Below are 20,262 nucleotides of genomic sequence, written 5' to 3' on the forward strand. Positions count from 1 at the left end.
TCAAACTGAGGAAGGTGTATAAGTGAGATACCAAGAATCTTGACAGAGAATAGGTTCAAACCAAGGGATATATCTCAACACAGGTGAGCTGGCTTCAGATGAGCTTCTTGAGCACCCTTGCTCATGCTGTGCGCATGCCAGAGTGCTCTAATTTGCAGTCGGTGTCAAAAGGCTAAAATGGAGAGGAGAGGGACAAGAAACGTAATGATACCAGCATCAAGTGAAAAGGACAGAACAATACCTGGCTTTCTTGGCCTGTAGAATGACTGCTTTTTGTTTAACACTGAGATGCAGCAGAAGACTGAAGAACAGAACATGGTACCCCAACGCGTAGCCATTTATGCTTTCTCATTCCCTCACTCACTGACTTTTGAGTATAAGTGCTGGAAATCATCCTCGGGTCAGACAATTTTGGAGCATGGCTGCTGCCTGTTAAAACCAGTGCTTAATCCAAAACGCTTCAGGAAGAAACCTACCCAGGGAGCTCCAGTGCTCTGTCCTAGCCCAGCTCTCTCTTCTCAACAGTCTTCAGTGGCTCAGTAGCCAAGTTCAATTAGCAGAGAAGCTGAACATGAACCGTTCTGCTCTGGGTGACTGATGTCACCCTGTTGTCAGTGAGAATTACTGAGCAGTGCTTCTGTCAGGGCAAGGAAGGGGGTGGAAAAATTCATTGGGCATGGCTGTTAGTAAAAAAAAACAAGGCATCCTCACTAACAAAGAACGATGAAGGCTCAAGGACTGCAAAACTGCTTGTCACCGTGCTTGTGCTACCAACCTGGCTGAAGAGCTGGGGTTCCCGTAAGACCATCCCCTAAAAACAGTTACTGAATGTCATCTGTGTTTCGTGGCTCCTCTGGAGGGAATTGGGTCCTGGATCCCCTTCTCTTTGTGCTACATACTACGCTGTTGTATAAAGACTGGCTACAAATACAAATTTAAGAATTATTTCTTAACAGGCAATACATCATATATGTGCCTTTTCCAGTTCCTTCTCTTGTCCAACAAGAAAAACTTACCATGTCTGTCATGTTCATTTCGAACGCAACATGGCTAAGCCAGAGCTCTTAATTCCTCATTCCCTAGTCTTAACTGTTGTCACCATTTATTATCGTCGAAGTCATCTATTTAGAACTGTACGTTGGGTTTTGGTTTCCATCTCAACTGTTCTGTAAGGCTGCCACATTGTTAAAGTAGTGGATTCTGACTTACTAGAAATTCTATTAAAAAAATTGGATTTTTTTTTCCGCAAATACAGTTTAGTTAGACACAGTTGACAAAACAAGAATACTGACAGATGTCTAATGTTATGCACGTCAGCCTAGAGGACTGCAGTGGTCTTTCCTGGCCTTAAAAATGTTTGACTTTAAGATACTGTTTTCCTAGCCTATGACCATTACCTGCTCATGGCAGCACCCTCAACTCATGAATTTTTGTCTACTTTTCTGTTTTTTCAGAATGCTGCCCCTCAGATCATTTTTTGAGCCCATCGCTTTGTCCATGGCACCCTTTCACAAACTTCTCCCTTTCCGTTACATCAAACAAGCTCCTTCTTTCATTTTTTTTCCTCCTCCTCCCTGCTTGGCTATTTATCATCCTTTGCTAGCTACTGACAGGCTCATTTCCCACCTATTTGCAGATCTGTCATGCCAGCCACCAGGATCATCAGGAAATTTTCACATAAGTCTCCATTTTTTCTCATGCTGCATCTTACCTTATAGTCACTTCGCTGTTTCTCTTTAAACCCTTCCTTAAAAATTTCTTACTAAAGTTTTCTGACTCGTACTTTTTCAAAGCCATGAGTTAAGCTTACATCCCTAATGATAAACTCAAGTAAGTATAAAACTACCTCAGAGAGAAATTACAAGAAATTTTACTATTTTGAAGAATAAGCGCACATTAAAAAAAGAAAAAGATTTATACTATCCAAAGATAAGCAACAGTATACCTCATAATTTTTTTGAAAATGGTCTCAATCTTCTTTCATATATCTTCTCATTTGCTTGCTTGGGGGTTTTGCATGATAAAGGCTGCAGGATTTGTTTCAATAATAAAATGCTAAACTCAGAAAGCTTTCTGAAATAGAGAGCTTTGTGTAACTCCTTTTGTGAATGATCTAAAGTGACTGTAGGCTGGCAGAAGGCCCAGTTAATTAAACTGTTAATTAAATAAATTGTGAGAGAATGCACTCTGCCAAGAAATGTAGAAGCCCATTCAGTCAGTACTTGCTGTAGCATGACCAGAGTAATAATATTTTAGCAAGCATGCATGTTACCTAGGAAAAAGAGTACCTTTCTCAGCCAGAGACAGGTTGGGATCACTGCAAGGTTTGCATGGCCCAATCATTTGCTGGATCAAGGCGCGCTGGAAATTTGGAGGCTAAGGGAGAAGAAAGCACAGAAAAACGTATAAAAAACAAAACCAGCATAAGATGGTGCACCTGTGAATTTCTTCACACTTTTTAGGCAAGGAAGGTTATTTAATTAAGAAGAATAATAGAAATATTAGACTGTGTCTACATTAGCAAGTACTGCATTATTAGCAAATACCAGTGGATCTCTAGAGCATAACAGCGGTGAGGACAAAATATTCAACCTGCCTGTGTTTTCTGGAGGAAATTTTCTGAAGCTTACCTGTTGCTTTGATTTTATTTGAAAGAATTGAGTTCCCATGCTGAGACAGTTATCTGCTGTGAACTGAAGTACAATAAGTGGGCATGATTAGCAGATTCCCTTCAAAAGGGAATGTGCAAGCCAGCGCTGAATTAAAATGCTCATATGTCAGCATACTATGAATTTAGCAATTTGTCCAGAGAAAGCAGTAGAAACAGGCCTAGACTGGAGACCCTGTGTCAGTATATTATTTCAGCCTCTTGTGTATTTTGTTCCATCTGGAAGTCACCATAAAACTATTTAAAATGTACTTGGAGGCTAGACTGCAAGATGAAAACATGAGTAAATTAATGGTATGACTGCTTGCAACGGACCAGGGCACAGAGCTGGGAAGTAAACACAGCTTTAACTGTCATTACAGTTTGTATCACTTGACTACCAAAGTGGGTGGCTCTCGTGGGTGATTAATACGAAAAGTTCCTTGTTACTTCTTGGACCACTTTGTAAAGAATCCTAAGTTGCGCTTTCTAAAGGTGAGAAGGGAAGCTTTAAAGTGGAGAAAACAGTAAAAATGAAAGTCACAGTTTCAGGCAGTTGAACTAACATAAAAGAAATTAGATCTGCTACCTGTCCATTTTCCATGATAGCCGTGGGATACATGGCACTGCTAGGTCGGTCCCGGTGGGTTGGCAGCAACATCATCAGCTCCCGAGAGTGGCGGTACTTATCTGGTAGAGAGGGAGAGCCTGTAAACAAGTGAGAATAATCACGTACACATGACAAACAACAGCCATGTCTCCGCATGCCCAGTGATCTCCTTCGCAATTTGTTCACATGATGATCTTACAGGACTCAAGAAAACACGGTGCTGAGCCCACTAAGCAGCTGTTGGTGGGGTGCATGGCACAAGATGAAATAAGAACTGGCATGTTACATACAATTAAGGACATACCATGTAAGGTGTGTAAGATGTACTTGTCCCTAGTTGTGTGCTGCAGAGCTTTCTCTTAAAAAACAAAAAGTGGCAATCAGCTGTGGCTGTGCTTTGCGGTGTCTAATGCTCCTTTACCCCATAAGTTTTGTAGAGGTATACAAATGCCACAGAATTTTATATTTTAGGATTGAATGTGGCAGAAAGGGATAAAAGCTTGAGCTACTTTATTCCTCAGTTCTGGCAGACAGAGACTGAGGTGTTGCTATGTAGTTGGTGATACCATTGTGAGCTTCCTCTTTATCAAAAAACAAAGAATAATAAGCAGAACTTTCTATAAACGTGGGTGGCATTTTGCTTACAATTCCTCTGGTTAAGGTGTTATTAGTGTTGGTATACTGAGCCATTATATGATAACAGGATGTTTACCAATGCTTAGCGTTATATCAGAGGAAGATGTCTGACTTTGTAGACTTATCAGTTATCTGAATATTTATCATTTGAGATATAAGGATATTTCATGTAGGTATCTTCCTGGAGCATGTGATTCATGTCCTTCAAGATGAGTGCCACACAACAATATATCTTCTGATATGCAACAACTGACAATGGATTTGCTAGAAGAATGATTTCAATTAGTGACTTCCTGACGTCCAATACTACTGATAGACACATCCCTTGAGATGCACAATATTGGCAGGAACTGATGATCTGAAGCTTCTAGAGTGAGCTTTAATTTGCACTGATTATTTCATTGCGTCACGGACACGCACTTAACAGATGGCAGCACACAGCGCATTACAGAGCCATGCCGGCTTTTGGGGAATACATGCCCCCTTTTGCAAACTTTCCACAACCACACACATTACCTGAACAGCACTCCAACATATGAGCAAAGGCATTGGTGCTGGTTAATGCAGCTCTTACCCCAGCAAAAGCAAACATGCAATTTTTGGGACTGATTCAGCACACAGTGGAAGGAACAATGTGTCCAGCAGAATGCAGGATAACCTCCCACAATTGCAACGATTCCATCAAGGGTGGAAGATCTCAGATTAATTTACGTCCCCACCCTGACATGAACAGCTGCAGAGTATCTGCATTCTAGTTCCGAACTCATTTTGTCCCCAGACATAAAACAGAAACATAATTACACGACATTATTTGCTCTTATGTACAACATCAGCTTGGAAAACACAGTGTTATGCTTTATGCTGAGTCTCTTTTACTCACACATCACAAATAGTCCGATTTCTATAGAACAGATGTAAATGTGCCAAACTTCTAGGTGTGCCCAGAACTGCATCACAGCACAACCTATATGGTAAACTTTTCCATTTTATTTATCTTATCATCCTTGTTCTTTTTTTTTTTTTTTTTTTTGTCCAAGATGCAAACCACTAGCTTCCACCAGACTGTGTATTGCGTGACCTGAAAAATCCCACATGTGCTAAATCTGGTGGCAGAGCCTAGTTTACACAACAGCTCTGCTGTTTGGTGCCTTAAATTGGTAAATAACTACAGCTACAACGATTGTTGCAGATTATGCCAAATATCCAGTCTGCTAACAAAATTAAGCATGGATACATCCAAATTGGGTGCCGTAACAGGAGAGTCTATAACTGAAGCATTTATTAATAATTTAGACAAAGAGAACACAACCACCAAGGCTCTCATCAGGGACTGGAAACATGTAAAAAAAACAAACAAATTAAAACCTTTAAAAAGTTTTCAGAACAGCCACAGCAGCCATATAAAATGCTGCACCTTGTACCAGGGTTTGTTGTTCTCAGCATGTAGCTGGGTACGCTGCATGTGTGCAGCACTGTATAGACTGTTAGTGAGAAAGGAAATCCTATGCTGAAGGCAGAGTTTTTTTGTTTTTTTGTTTTTTTTTTAATTTTGAAAACATTAATCCACTTTTAACAAGTATTAGTTTTAAGGAACGAATCTGAAAATTAACATAGTTAAACTCCAGACTCAATGCATATTTTTCTTCCCAATCCATCATTTTCTTTACTGTTATGAAAACAGTTTGCTCCTGCACCAAACTGTAACTTTCTGGGTTTCAGAAGGAAGTTTTTATGCAAGTATATGGATTCATGCATGGTGCTAAGGCAGGCTCTGGGACTCATTTTTTGCCCCTGAAGAAGGGGGCTGTGTTGAGGAAGCAGTAGGGATGCCTTAAGAGGTCAGCCATGAAGTGCCAACTGGGAGTTTCTTTGAGAGTGGAAGAGTCCTAGAAACATTGTCAATGAAATTATGGGAAAAAAACAAACCTAACCCACTCATAGCTCTTTCCAGGTCTTTTTGCATTACGGTATCTATTTAAGGAGCACCAGTTTACATAATCTTTTAACTCGAGTAGGGTTAGAGCAGCGCCTTACGTGAGTTACCTCAAATGAAGTCAGAACAAACACGTTGCTTTCTTAATAGGAAAGAAGCTATGCAACGGTCAAGCCAAGTGAAAACTGAAAGATGGATACTCATTAATCTGAAAAACATCCTAATATCCTTCTCTACTGCTAGCATAGAATTAGAGAGTTCTTACTGTGTTCTGATTACACTCCTATTTAAGACTTCTGCTCTAAATTGTATAGATTGTAACTGCAGTATAAGGCTTGCTGCTTTAATCTGCTGTTCAGTGGTATGATCGCATCAGCATCAATACCGTCTTCATGAATATCTTAAACAAAATGTTGGATTAATGACTTTATTATTTTCCTTAGACAAACCAAATAATTTGCTTTTGTTGTTGTTTTAAACATCAATGAAAGGCCCATGTTTGGAGAATTAGGAATAAGATTTAAATTCCTGCTGGACTGTTAATGCAAATGGCCATGACTTATTTTGGTTGCTAACGGAACTAATCTGTGTCAACAAGATCCCTGTCTCCTCAGAGCAGCGCTAATAGCTGAGGTCCAGAAAGGACTCTGCAGTCAAACAGAGAACAGGTGTCAAAGAATCCTGATAACAGGACTGTTTTTTTTTTTTTTTTTTTTTTTTTTTTAAACCTCTACATTAACATCTGAACCAATGAGAAACATTTAAACATCTGAGAAAAAAACTAGAAATCCTAGGAAACTGTGCTCAGCTTCAAGTCACAGGTGACAACGATGCTAAGTTGGTAAATTTAGGTGGCCTGTATTAAATTAATCGTTGGCCTTTGTGTACTTCCTGTCTGGAAAGTGGATAGCTGTAGCATCACGACTATTGCAGCTTTGTTGGCAGTCTCAGCAGAAAGGTCACGGACTGGATGGGTCATGGAGACTGAACTATCCTCTCACCTCTAGAGGTGGTCCCTCCAGGACAGAGATGAGGCACATTGGTGGGGGCAGCGTGGGGAAGCTTGCACGGCTGCCGCCCATGCTGTATCTGTTCTGTGGATAAATAGAGGGCTTCAGCCTCCAGTGGTGTCAATCCAGCACCTTTCATCAGCACTAAATTAAAAAGAATATAAATAAATACAAAAAAAAATAAAAAAAAATAAAAAAAAAATAAAAAAAAGGAATAGAGGTGCAATGGCAGAGCTGCACACGTAAGGTTTGTGAAGTACCTTGCTCCGGCCACTGACACTGGCCTCTCATTTTCACAAGCAGCAAATTCACCCAATTCAAAAAGAAAACGAAAGGAAAAATCACCAAGGAGCAAATCAAAGTTGTATTATCACAGAGGAGCTTAGCATAGGGTTTTTCATCATTACAAACAACTCCATTCCAAACAGCAGTGTTGTAATAACCTGGGTAGTGACTTGCACACTGTGAAACAGAGAGGATCTGGGACTTTACTAGAAATAAAATCCCTTAGTAAGTGGGCAGTGTCTGGATGCTATGCTCACCTAACTTGAAAGTGAACAAAGCAGAGAAGCAATGTATTATCAAAGGCTATCAACACATTAGTAAGGATAAAGAGTAAAATCAATATACATTTAAGTATTTTTTGGTATCATTATTTCTCTTATTGTTTCCTCATTAGCAGCCATTTACAGCACTCATCTCTGGGAGGTGCTGTTGACTCATCCATCAGCACCATGCCCTTCGTAGCATTCATTGCTTTAGTTTCTAAGCAACAGCAAAGAATACAGTTAAGAGGGAAGCTGGTGCTGCTGTGAAGTCATCAAGCTCAGAAAGACTGGCACAGCCTGCCACTGCAAGCGCTGGCTTTTTAAAGTGACAAAATTCTGAAATGCCACGAACACCAAAACCCCTCAAATCCCCCCTAAGATTCAGGCCTCTGATGCCAGCTGAGGCACACCCATTTAAAGGTGTCTTCCTGGCATGATGGCCCTGTACTCAGTTCCATCTTCCCCTTTCTGTCATGCCACTTTCATCTTGTTACTCTACTATTTCAGATATCATTACTTTCCTTCCAGCTCATGGTAATTAGTGAAGCTCTATGCCTTTGTTTGAAGACATCCACTTCTCACCTTCCTATTCCATCTGATCCTTCAAATAAATCACTTTGATAACATCTATGTCATAACAACAACCCGTCAATTAAGATTTTACTGCAAGATTGAACAAAACAGCCCAAACCTGGCCTGAGAGAAAAATTTTCCTTGTTAATGAGCAACAGAAACCTCCCCTGCTCCGTACTCTCTGTCCATAAAGAAGCATATAGTTCCCCTGTATGGGAAAAAGGGGTAAGATTTAACTAATAGCCTCCATCTCTGTGTGTGTCCTGGATACCTTCTTCATACGCCTGTGAAAAGAGGTATAGAAATTTTTGAACCTGCAACTGAGAATCCAAAATGAGATAAAAAAACAAAAACAAAAACAAAAACTTGAATAGAAGTTATCAAAGTCAGGAGATTACACAGAATACTTTTGCTTCAGCTGTGAGGCTTGAGAAAAAAATGATTAGCCATATCAAAACCAGCTACCACAACAGCAAAGTTAAAGCATTTCCCAGCAGGAAAATCCTTCTTTGTCCCCATTTATATCTTTCAGTGTTCATTGCATACATACATGTATGCTTCTGTATACACAGATTTCTGCTTAACTGCAGTACTTTTTAATGCTGTAATTTCATTAAGTGCTTAAAATGAAAATGTTGCATTTGTCTTCATGATCTCTCTCTTTGAAGTACTGTACCGAAGAATATTCTTGTTTTCCTCTAGATTGTCTGTCACAACTTCATAGCAGAACAACAGAAACTATTATGAAATTCAGCTGCCTGAAACCAGCATGTATCAGAAATACACTCCAAATACTGCTGAAAAAAAAAGATTAGATAAATTTTCGGAAAACAAACAAATTTTGTAAAGAAATCATTTTTGATGAGGCAAGCTCCAAAAAAGAAACAGTGGTCTATTTCATACAGGTTGTATTTCAACCAATATGTTAAGGAAGCTGAAAGACTTAGGGGTATACCTGCAGTTCCGGTTAACCCTTCATTTGGGTCCATCCATTCTTACCTCGTGCACTGGAAGGGGCAGAGTTAATCATCTGGGATGGTGCCGAGTGGGTAGAGCTCAGGCTTGAGGTGGAAGGGCTGGCCTGGGACGAGGATAAAACAGACACGTTGGTGACTGAGCCTTGGTACCTGGAGTTAGGGTAAACAAGCTGCAGGAGGCAGAGAAGAGAACTGAGTGGATCAGTGCATTAGATTTTTACCTGTCTCAGGTTCCCCAATGTGACCTCTGTCTAGGAAATAGCTTCAGTGCAGGCCACTATTAATCTGCACTCTTGGGGACTCATGTCAACCTCTCACAAACAAGAACAATAATGCATGCGTGTTGAACAGGTCAGATAAATAACATGCTGACTAAAATCTCACTTTTTGAAAGCAATACTGTGATCTTGGACAGCAGCTTTTTTGTATGAATACAGAAGATTTCTTCCCGAAGTAAACCCGGATGAATTACTCTATCGTCTTTCCTGAACAACCTCAGATTCTCCCTGTTTGGTTCTTCACAAAAATCTCACTGGACAGAACCGAGCGTGTGGATAGGTACGTTGCATAATAATGATAGGTACACTCATAAGTGTAATGCTCCAAGCATGCTCATCTCTGACAATTGCTCCTGGGTGCACTGGAGCCATACCTGCATGTGGTACATATCCTCAGCAGTCTCCCCCACGGAACTGTCTGTCAGGATAACCAGGTTTCCTGTTTCACTGGAGGTGTGTGATGACAGAGAGGATGACGAGTGTCGGACTGAACCAAGCATGTTCAGTGGGCTGAAACAAAAACAGAGAAAGAATAGGGGCATTATTAATTTTTAATTTGCATTTTAATTTCTGAAGTCTGATTTTTTTTTTCCAGGTTGGTTAAGTACCTGCTTTAGGTCATCTCTACATGTCAAACACTTTTGAACGTATCAGGCCAAATAAAAGCTTAAACAAATCTATAAATGTGAGTAAATATTAAAAAAAAATGGAAATAAGATTATACTTAAGATAACAGTGTGTAGGGTGATGAATTTCAGAATCCAAGGCCAGGTTAACATGTCATGACACACATCAGCTGTTCTTTTAACAGAACATTCTGAAACCACTCTCATTCTTAATACCCAAGTAAGATGAGTGGGAGCAGCTTAATAAAGCATTCCAAAGGAAGCCAAGCACAAGAGACATGCCAAAATGCAGTTTTTCTTACTGCATTGTTAGGCTTCTGCATTGCAGTTGAAGTCAACTTTCTAGCTGACAGTAAATTAATACTGTCCAACTGGTGTGCAATCTGCACTCTAATCCTTCCCAGATTCATTTTTTGTCACTGTAAATCACATCCACAAATGCTTACTTTGTATACTATAGAATCTCCCCATTTTACCCTAAGAATTAGGGTAAAATTCTTAGGGAAAAAGGCTTTACAAAGCGATGAATCTTGAGGAAAAGAATTGTATCACCCAGATACCTAATGTCAGTTGCCAAGACACTAAAGGAGCACAAGAGCTAATCAATTGTAATTTTAAAAAGGGAACCATGGATCCTGTAACTCAGGACCAAGTTTACACAGCTCCTTATGCCAGGCTAAGCTATGTAGACCCACCAAGAGAAATAAACACTGAAGAGCCATTGAAATTTCATAATCTGAGTGACATTCTTTTCACTGTTTCTCAGGCTGGCATGGATATGTACATTTTCACATAAGCAGCTTTGGCTGGATATAAAAACTCTCTTTTGACCTGAAAAATCCCATTTTTTTGTCCTCAGTTAGTTTTTATAGGTGGTTCTTCTGCTGTTTGAATAAACATCCACATTTTTAGATATTTCTCTGAATGCTGAGCTATTTTCTGTTATCCTAATCAAAACACCCTTGGCCTCTTATATTTGGATTCTGATTTGATTAAAACTAAAAACAATTACGCAAACATTTTTGGAGTCTTCAAAATGGGCACATATTGAGTTCAGTTTCTAAACCAAACAATACATTTTTCCTTTCATGGTAGATAATATTTATTTGCCGTTTGCATAACAGAAGTATGAGAAGTTGGAACCTCCAAAGTCAGATTGATTCTGGAGAGCTGAGAAGAATCTGAGTTGCAGATGTGTAAGAAAAGAGATGAAGAAACATCTGGAGGTATTTAGGATATGCTGCAAACTTGATTTCTCAACATTTTGATTCCATCCTCAAACTTTAATAATTAGCCCTGAACAAAAATAAAGGATGCTTATACCAAAACAGACCCTCCTCCTCCAGTACTATTAACTGCATTTTTGATCCTCGAATCTTAATTCAACAGAGTGCAGAGATCTTCAATATTTCAGCAGAAGAAAAGGGGAGTACCTGTGTCGATGCAACAGCTTTATGCTCTCTGGGCTCATTGGTCCATGTGAAACGAGAACATTGCCGCGTGGTGTACTAGTGCCAGAACAGGCTGGACTCAGCTTATCCAAACCAGGTAACTCCTGCACATGAGACACAGAGTCTTTTAGTTACTACAGATATTTTAGCTAAATTAGTCATGAGAAAATTACAATGTTTTCCTCTCAGAAAAAATCCGATCTGTTTCCACGTTCTCTGTAATCATCTACAGTTACCTGTGTTTCCACAGAATAAAGAGCTTCAGTGTTTTATGTCCCTATTCTCTATTTCTAACAATACTTTCCAGCCACCATTTCAGGAATTTTGGAGAAAAAGAGAGGTACAGTGTTGTTCAAATGGCAACCATCTCCATTTTTTTCTGAAAAGAAACCTGAACTCAAAAATACAGATCTTGTCTAAATTCTAAAGAAAGGCAATGAACACAGGCTGTACACAGGCTATAACCTGCATGGATCTCATCTGCTGGAAGAGAAAGGCTGTATTAAAATAATTGTGGTGCTATTTCTGGCCATCCTTGCATAGTATTCAATCCTAAAAGTGGAGGTAAAACCTTTCAAGTTCAAAGCTTTTAGAAAATACTTACTTCAGTTGGAAAGTAAACTGCTAACACATTTCAGATAATTCTTTTACATTATACGGAAAGGTGTCCTTTGGTTTCATTGTGATATTGTTCAAGAAAGTGATGAGAATTACACTTGAACAGGAAGAGGAGAATGCACTGCAATTTCTGAGACCCATCTGGCAAAGATGTCTCAAGTATAGCTGTCACAGAATACTAATGTACAGCAGTGCACAAACGGATGGAAAGGTACCTTTCCTAGAGGACGATACTTGTATTTCTGGTATAAAACAGGTGGTGTGAGCCATGCTCTGGAGGCAGTTCTTTTGACTATATAGGAAATGCAAACCTATAATATTGGGTGCCTAAATCAAAGTTGGAAGCCTGAAGTAACCAACCGGAATTCATGTTGCTGTCTACATAAAAACACTTCTGGAGGGCCTAGTCCATGTTATGCTACTCAAACTATGACAGCTGTAATAGCTGAACATCTAACGTGTTTTGTTAATCTTTCTTCTTCTGTTTTATATTATTTTATGACAAGCCTGAAAATTGAACTTTACAATTATTCTGTGATATTAAATGAGAACCAGCTTACATGGTACAAACTGGATCGCATCATCTGGAACTGGTCTATCAGTTTCTTATGCAGAGGGCGCATTTCTGGGTGTACAAATTTCTCGTGGACTGCCAGACCCACTCCTAAAACATGTACCTGTTAAGAAGAAAACAAGATGACAAAACTAAATAAATCAAGTTTAAGAGACAGAACTGAAGCCTGTCTCTCAGGTCTGTCACTGTGTAAGGGAGTATTGTAAAATATACCACCGTTCTGTACAAGACTGCCAATAATCAAGTAAGCCTAAGAGACCTGGCAAGTTTATATTACTTCAACAAGTACTTCAAGTGTGAGACAAGTACATTATGTCACATTGGGTTACATTTGTTAGAGACAACTGTAAAAAAAATTACCAGATTGATTGTCTCTCCAGCAGTTAACATCACTGAGTCCTCATACAGATAATTCATTGTGACCAAGGAAATTCCTTCCCAACAGTGTCAGAAAAGGGGTCAAAGTTGCCAACAGAGATTTCAAAACAAAGGAGGTTCTGATAACTGAGCTGAACAGTAACAGTGTTCAGCAGTGTTCACTCCTTCTGTTGCTCATTATTTATTTATAAAGGTCACATTTTCAAAGGTCAAACATACAATATTAGTAATTGAAAGAGATTATATAAGTTCTCAGATGAAAGAAAATAGTAATGATAGCAGGCTTAAGATACATATAATTCCCTACATGATCCAAACTCAGTACAAACAATAGCTAATTAATTTTCAAACATCCTCTTGAGGATTGAGGGGAGATAAGTATTATCTTCATTTTACAAGTGGGAAATCTGAAATGCAGTTAAGCGATTTGTTGACAAAGCAGGCCCAGTAGCTCTGTAAAAACTTGGCCACATTGTTTAATGTGGTGTATTTTGCCAAACCTTCCATTAACAGGGATGTGATTTTCTGATTTCACTCCCATCAAAGCGTCCAGCAAGCTTTATCTACCAAGATGTTTCACAGAGACACTAAAGAAAAACAGAACTGTAGATAGTAGAAATAGACATTAAGTTTTCCTTTGTAGCTCTGCCAGTTTAATCTCAAGCCTGACCTGTCCTGACTCTGATTATCTTTGAAATATACTAGGAAGACATAATTCAAAATGCCATAAATGAATGGCAGGCCTGAAATGTGGCAAGATGTCTAGTAGATAATAAACGGAGACAACAAAATTCATGTTATGCTAGCAGAGCTTCAACTAACATTACATAAGGTGAATGGCTAGTTCATAAACTCCTCAGCCATCTCACCTCCTTTTTGTTTAAACGTACTTTAAATCTCCTGTACTGAAATTCTTTACTTCTGAATGAATCAGTTGGATCTGGTGTGTTTAAACTGACTGCTGATGAATCCAGACACCAATGTTCTTTTGTGTCTGAAAAGCAGTACCTGTTCTTGCATGAGTTCCTTGAGCTGTGTGATCTTCTCTGCATCTGCAGGGTGCTTTGTGATATAATCTTTATCAAAAAAGGCCTGTAGGAAAAATAAAAGAAAAGCTTTCTGCTTATTGGGAAATAGTTGTCATAACTTGTCTTCAAAAGATGATAGGAAAAGGTCCAGAAATCTTAGGAGAACTAAATGCATTAAGCTAACAGCAGCAGCTCAATTTTATCACTTTTAGCACTCTGGGATCCAGGTAAAGCTACAGTATGAGTGTATCAACCTACATGATTCTGTTGCTCATTTAAAGGAAACAGTGTAAAGTAGCGTAAGACAGTCCTCAGCCCTGAAGGATCATGAATCTGATCATATTTACCTATGTGACAATGAAGAACAATACCACTAAAACTTTTATCATCCTATGGTTTTAATTTTGTATCATTTCCTTAAAAAAAAAAATTCTTAAATTAAGCGATTAAAGTTGTAACTAAGGTAAAGGAAGAAGAGCATTCTCTGCATGGTCTGCAGGGAAGACGTCCCACACCCCTGGACTCCTGCTGCCATTTCTCAGTATCTCCACCTAGACTTACCTTTTGCAACGTGGAGTTTAAGTAACAGCTTGCTAAAGAGCATAGCAGATAACATACTAGCTAACATCGTGTAACTTTAAGGTCTCAGTGAGTCCAAAATTAGGCTAGTAAAGACAATGGTTGAGTAGCATGAATTAGCACCTTTTCCTGATTACAGGTCCAAACAGTCTCAATTACCATGAATTCCACTGCCTCTGCTGCAAAAAGGACTTATAATGTAAGCAGTGTAATAAAATAAATAAATTCTGATACATTCCTGTACCTGCCAGGTCAGGACTTCCAGGTAAGCCAAGATTTAATCGTAAGATACCCCACTGTCAACCATATCTACGTTGTATCCCAATTCTACATTTGGATCCTCTTGTTGACAAATGGCTATGCAAGTGCTGATGCAGAATAACCAAGCATGGGGTTTTAACCTTATATTTAGAAAATGTGCATGAAAATATCTTATTAAATGATACTTTCTTTGAAACAACAACGGAAATAAAATTGAAAAATGTTGATGCTATATTCAGAAGCAGAGCCCTGCTTACCTCCTGGTATCGTGCAATTCCTCCATTCACAGCTGCATCAATCACTCCATTCAGACACATGCTGAGAAGATTAATGTTACCATGCATTTGTTTATGCTGGTACTGGCTTATCAGTGTTCTCAGCTCCTGGTTTTTATTCTCAACCACTTGAATGGCATTTTCCAAAGGACTTACTTCAACCTCAAAAGGCAATAAAACACACTTTAATTCCATGGACACTTCATTGTGATTTATTACCTTCCTTATAAAGAAATGATACACTAAGATGGTTCAGTGATCTCTGTTAGTTTTTACTGCTAGAAAATTAGCTACATTAACAAACTTTATTGTCAGTAACACTGTATTTCAGGTCACTGAGTTGTGATAACTTCTTTCTGTAAACTAACATCATGGTAACAATGCAATTATTCTATCTTTCTGGCACTTTCTGCATTATGCTGTCATGTTCCCTCACCTAATTCCCCTGGTTACATTCAGCAGTTATTTAAAATAAGTGGTGAAAAACCGACATACTTAATTGTTGTAAACCTCATCATTTTAAACTGCAAGATTTCAGACAGAGGTTAAATTGCCTATCCCATGTCCTTAGTAAGTCATCATTTCAAACCTCAACTATCGGAACTATAAATGTTACCAGTTCTCTTCTCTCCACTTCAAACCAACGAGAAATTCCAGGCAAACTGTGAGTCAAGGTCAGAGTGGTACGTTCAATCCACAAGCTCTGCAAAGAATAATTGAGGGTGTGAGGTACACAGTGAACCACAATCACATCATCTACACTCTTACCACAGGTGCTAAGGGGATAAAGGTCAGAGAAGAATACATTAACCTCCTCCTAAGCAGTAACATACATTTCCAGAATGTCATACTGAGTGTCATTTAAATGCTCCCCCTTCCCCCCTCCAAAAAAAAAAAAAAATCAGTATGCTCTATAGCAATACATTCAACATTTCTGTTAATTTCCAGAGGTTGAGGTTGGCTACCAGTTCTGTCATGGGAACAGAGAAGATCTTGTGAACATCTATGGCAGTAAGAAAAAAATTCCAGCCAAACAAAAAAACCATCCTTGCTACAAAACACATTTCTCCTGGCACTAAAATGACTTATCTTTAAATTGGACAACATTTTAATCAGATCAGATGTGTAGCCACCAACAGCCACTTGTTTGTGTTACAGTATCTTTGGCCATCATATCACGATTACTTGAAAGGCTCTATTAGCATAGAATAACACGAGAGTAGTCGCCTTGAAGAGACTGACATTTAAAACACGTATTGATGACTATTTGTACCTTAAATTCATTCTCCTTGTCCTTTGGGCCTTTGTGGAAAGGCCTATCATAGCGGAATTTCCGGATATTGTTGACTCTGTAGAAGCTCTTTATGCGATCAGGGACACGGTCCATTTGTAGCACATCTATATTGTCTGGGATGGGAGTGACTGCATAGATCTGTAAATCTGCAAATTGTGTAGTCAAAGAAAGCCATGGGACATAAAACAGGAAAAGCTCTTTCTACTGTGGAAAAAAACAGGATTGTGAATTCAGAAAGTAACACTCCCTTTTGTTTTCCAACATCCTTCTTTTGCAAGTGAAACGAGCACACTAAACTAGACCTATTAGGACAGTCTACGGAGTGGTACTTTACAGCCAGATTAAACAGAAAAAGATACCTGAGGATGCAGAGAGCACATACTAAGACATGCAAAAATATCTAGGTTGGACAAAATAGTCAGTTCCTATTAGTTTTAATTAGAGCTAGGTGCTTCATTGCTGCAGGCACTTCAGTAAATCTTTGTGTCTCTATGTATTTAGGAAACTATCTATCTAGTATTTACCTTTGATAAATTTTGCCTTAGGTACTTCAACTTTGTGTGCAAACAGTTGTTATCTGATGTTTATCAGTTTAGTTAAACAGGTGTAACCTCGGTATTACAGGCAAGGTCCCTCATAGGTTTGATTACATTCACAACATACACATACAAACAAACCCTCTGTCTATAAAAGTATCAATGTTACATACCAAAGAAGAGTGGAAAGCACATTAAGGAAAATCTAGTGGTAAATACTAATCAGTTTCAGAAGATTTCACTTACTGACAGTGTTCTTATGGCTAAAATCCTGTAGTATTTTTGCTGGTGCCACACAAGCCAAATAGCAGTGTTCTTACAAGTAAAATCTCCTAAGTCTCTGCAGACCCATTCATTGTTATGTGGTTCAGTCCTTAAATATACACAGATAGCATTGCATTGGTTGAAACAAACTGCAGTATTGACTGCCAATGAGAAGTAGCAAATTCAGAGCCTTAGTTAGAAAAGAGTTCAAGTAGTTTAAAAGAGAAGTAGACTATGAGAAAAAAGCTGAAGTGAAAAACACAATGGAAAAAATAACACGTTTAGATTAATACCTGTTCCCAACAAATGTTCTCCAAGAGCAGGCATCAGACCATATGATTAATGAAGTAAAGTGTCCATTATGGCAATGCCATTGGTAAAGGTTAATGCCTGGATGTAATCAAGCACTCTCTTACACATTGAATGCAACCTGCAGTACTCCCTGAATAAAAGGCAACAAATCTCCAACACAATGTTCTGCAGTGTCTGCTATAGACAGGTGTATGGTTTTGTCTGTATCCAGCTCTTCCCAAGACAGTTACAAACTGAGATATCCACAACAATGACTTTTCAATACTTTCCTCACTGTGCTCTATCTAACCATAGTTTGCCCTTTTCTCTGAAAGGATACACTGGGCATCGCACTGTAGTATAGAGTCGTCTGGGTGGTTGGGATGCTGCATTGCAATGGCTTGTGGAAACTCACTCAGCATTCTCTGCTGGAAGGCTTCCAGCCTCTCATAGTCGTGGCCCCGACACACGTATTCTTTATTCTGCAAGAAGGACAATCGTAAATTAGTCTCTCTAAAAGTTAGGTTAAATTCTATTGTTTTTTTTTTTTTTTTTTTTATCTCACTTTGAGTTTTACTACTTCAAAAAGCAAGGTATGTGACAAAGTCAATACACTAACATGACAGTAACAAGTATTGGTAACACAGATGGTGTATTTTACTCCTCTCTTTTTCATTACAAAGTATTTCATCAACTGATAAGTAGACCATTCCACTGATCTCTAACAGAAAGGTACCTCTGCTCCCTGCACATGTAGCATTCAGTCCTATGATTTTGTATGATTTGCTTTTCAGGTAACTGAGCAGGGACTGTTATTTAATTGGACTACACTGAAACATAGCAAGCAATACTTCAGACTAAGTCACCAGCTTGGCTGTTCTGTACCGGGAAAGCTGCCATCAAATCTCCATGAGCTGGATAAAAATTCTGAAGATTTCACAGGGCAGAGGGAGCTAAATGTTTATCGATTTACCAGTTAGAAAGGAGTCATAACAAACTTCATAAAAATCATTGTTTAATTGTTGCTGTATTGTCAAACCCATACAATCCACTTCTGATTGTGTCAATCATCCTCAGGATCGCTCCTTGTCTATAGTGGAATAATATGGAAAAGCCTTACCAAGAATTCTGAGTGGCCACTTAGCCCTAAAAGCAATCTCCTCTTGATAAACAGAATTTCCCTTCTGCCAGTGATGGAAAGCTTGCATTTAAATGTGCCTCTTGAGGTATTAAACCATTCGCTAAGAGTTCTTGGATGCTTTTGAAACATCTTGAACTTTGAACAGCAAGATACAGGATCTCTATAGTCCCCACTGTCATAAAGATTGTATTCCAGTGTCTGAACTATATTGCCACAAAATACAATTTTGATTGGTGTTAATGTTGCCTGATGCAAGATCTATCAATTCTGGTAGTTTTAACACTTATACACATTACAATAGCTGTAAGTACAGGGTGATTTTTCACCATTATAAAGGAAAAGAAAACAAAAATGGCCAACAAGAATAGTTCCCCCTATTCTATTTCTTGCATTTAAGCACCTGCAGTATATGCAATTATTTTTTTGCTAACTGTTTTGCAAAAGGGTTCCAGCAGAGCAGGAGCAAAATGAAAGAGAAAGCAGCAAAACCCCATCATAAAATATAGTTATGGAGTGCAGTGTTTTTGGCTTTGCATTTCATCTTTCTGGAACAGACCGCGTATTCCATCTGTGACATGTGTCACTTTGTATGAATCAGTCATAGCAGCCAATGAACTGGGAGAAAACCTGCGTGATGAATCTTGACAATTCAGTCTATAATGTCCAAACTTTGCAGCTATTATTAAATTTGGAGTGAGTCCATATTTGAAGGTGAATCTCTTCATGACACTGCATATTCTGCTTTTGATTGCAGCAATTGAGAAAACTGTAAGCCTATAAATAAAGTTATTATGATTCTAAAAATAATGCCCTGAAAACACCCCAGGGCTGAATTTAATAGATTCTTCAGACAGATGCCAACACAAGATCTCAGAATGTAGCTTGTCAGGCCTTACTTGAACTTCTGGTAGGTGAAGACACAAACAGTTTTAATTTATGTAGGAAGGCTAGAAAGAGATGCAGAATTTGTGGCAACACGAGCAATGACTTTACTAGACAAAAGGTCTACAAAATCAAAGATGTAGAAGCAAGTGGTTATCTTCTGTGTTACTCTGTACATCAATAGAAAAATAAATGAGAAGTGTGTGAAGTTATTTGATCACTTTAAATCACTCCTATATCCATTTAAAAATTTTAAATCCGCGGAAGTCTTTTTCTTCTCTAGAATGGCTGCTATGAATCTCTTTACGATGTGATCCATGCAGATGCGACTGCTAATGGGCTTAGTCTGTGCTTTGCAATGTGTAGGCTGTATGGATCATTAGAGAGAGAAAGGAGGAGGGTGACTTCTAATGAGATTGCTACATTAGTAATCTGCTATAAGAAGTACTGCTACCAAATATAATTGCAGAACTAACAAGGATTATAATTATGTATGTTCACGTCTGCTGTTAATGTCTCCAGCCAAGTACCCATACTGATATACCATTTCAGAAAAGTGCTGTGCACTGAAAACTTGTGCAGTGTTAAATGCATAGGCCAATCAGTCCAAGACAAAACTGGGGGATTCATAATAAAAGGTAGCTAGAGTCACTGATATTACTTCAGATGTAGGAACACTTATATGCTGTAATGACTCTGTTGTCATTTATGTTTGGAAACATCTGTCGTTAGAGATTAAAAAAGAAATTGTTTTCTCTGGAGATCTTCATAAAAGAGGAGCTTCATATGCAACACTTGCTATTTCCTCAGATTCCTTTGCACACACTTCTTTGAAGTGTTGGTTCAGGATCC

General features: G+C 38.7%; 1 protein-coding gene across 6 annotated transcripts in view; it reads right to left on the reverse strand.

Annotated features, from left to right (window-relative positions):
* DOCK3 (dedicator of cytokinesis 3) overlaps positions 1-20,262 on the reverse strand; it is a 212,301-nt gene that overhangs the window by 6,878 nt on the left and 185,161 nt on the right. For 3 of the 6 annotated variants that reach the window (XM_082768307.1, XM_082768308.1, XM_082768305.1), the window contains 12 exons: positions 17,728-17,869; positions 16,276-16,442; positions 15,619-15,705; positions 14,985-15,164; positions 13,868-13,951; positions 12,468-12,584; positions 11,272-11,393; positions 9,587-9,722; positions 8,957-9,038; positions 6,828-6,980; positions 3,237-3,355; positions 2,289-2,376 (listed from right to left, as the gene is read on the reverse strand). In XM_082768307.1, the coding sequence (XP_082624433.1) occupies positions 2,289-2,376; positions 3,237-3,355; positions 6,828-6,980; positions 8,957-9,038; positions 9,587-9,722; positions 11,272-11,393; positions 12,468-12,584; positions 13,868-13,951; positions 14,985-15,164; positions 15,619-15,705; positions 16,276-16,442; positions 17,728-17,869 (1,477 nt within the window). The remainder of the gene's footprint in view (positions 1-2,288; positions 2,377-3,236; positions 3,356-6,827; positions 6,981-8,956; positions 9,039-9,586; positions 9,723-11,271; positions 11,394-12,467; positions 12,585-13,867; positions 13,952-14,984; positions 15,165-15,618; positions 15,706-16,275; positions 16,443-17,727; positions 17,870-20,262) is intronic. The other 3 variants (XM_082768310.1, XM_082768309.1, XM_082768306.1) reach the window with 2 other exon arrangements.

This window comes from Aythya marila (genome assembly GCF_965140915.1).
Source record: "Aythya marila genome assembly, chromosome: 10".
Classification (NCBI taxonomy): domain Eukaryota; kingdom Metazoa; phylum Chordata; class Aves; order Anseriformes; family Anatidae; genus Aythya; species Aythya marila.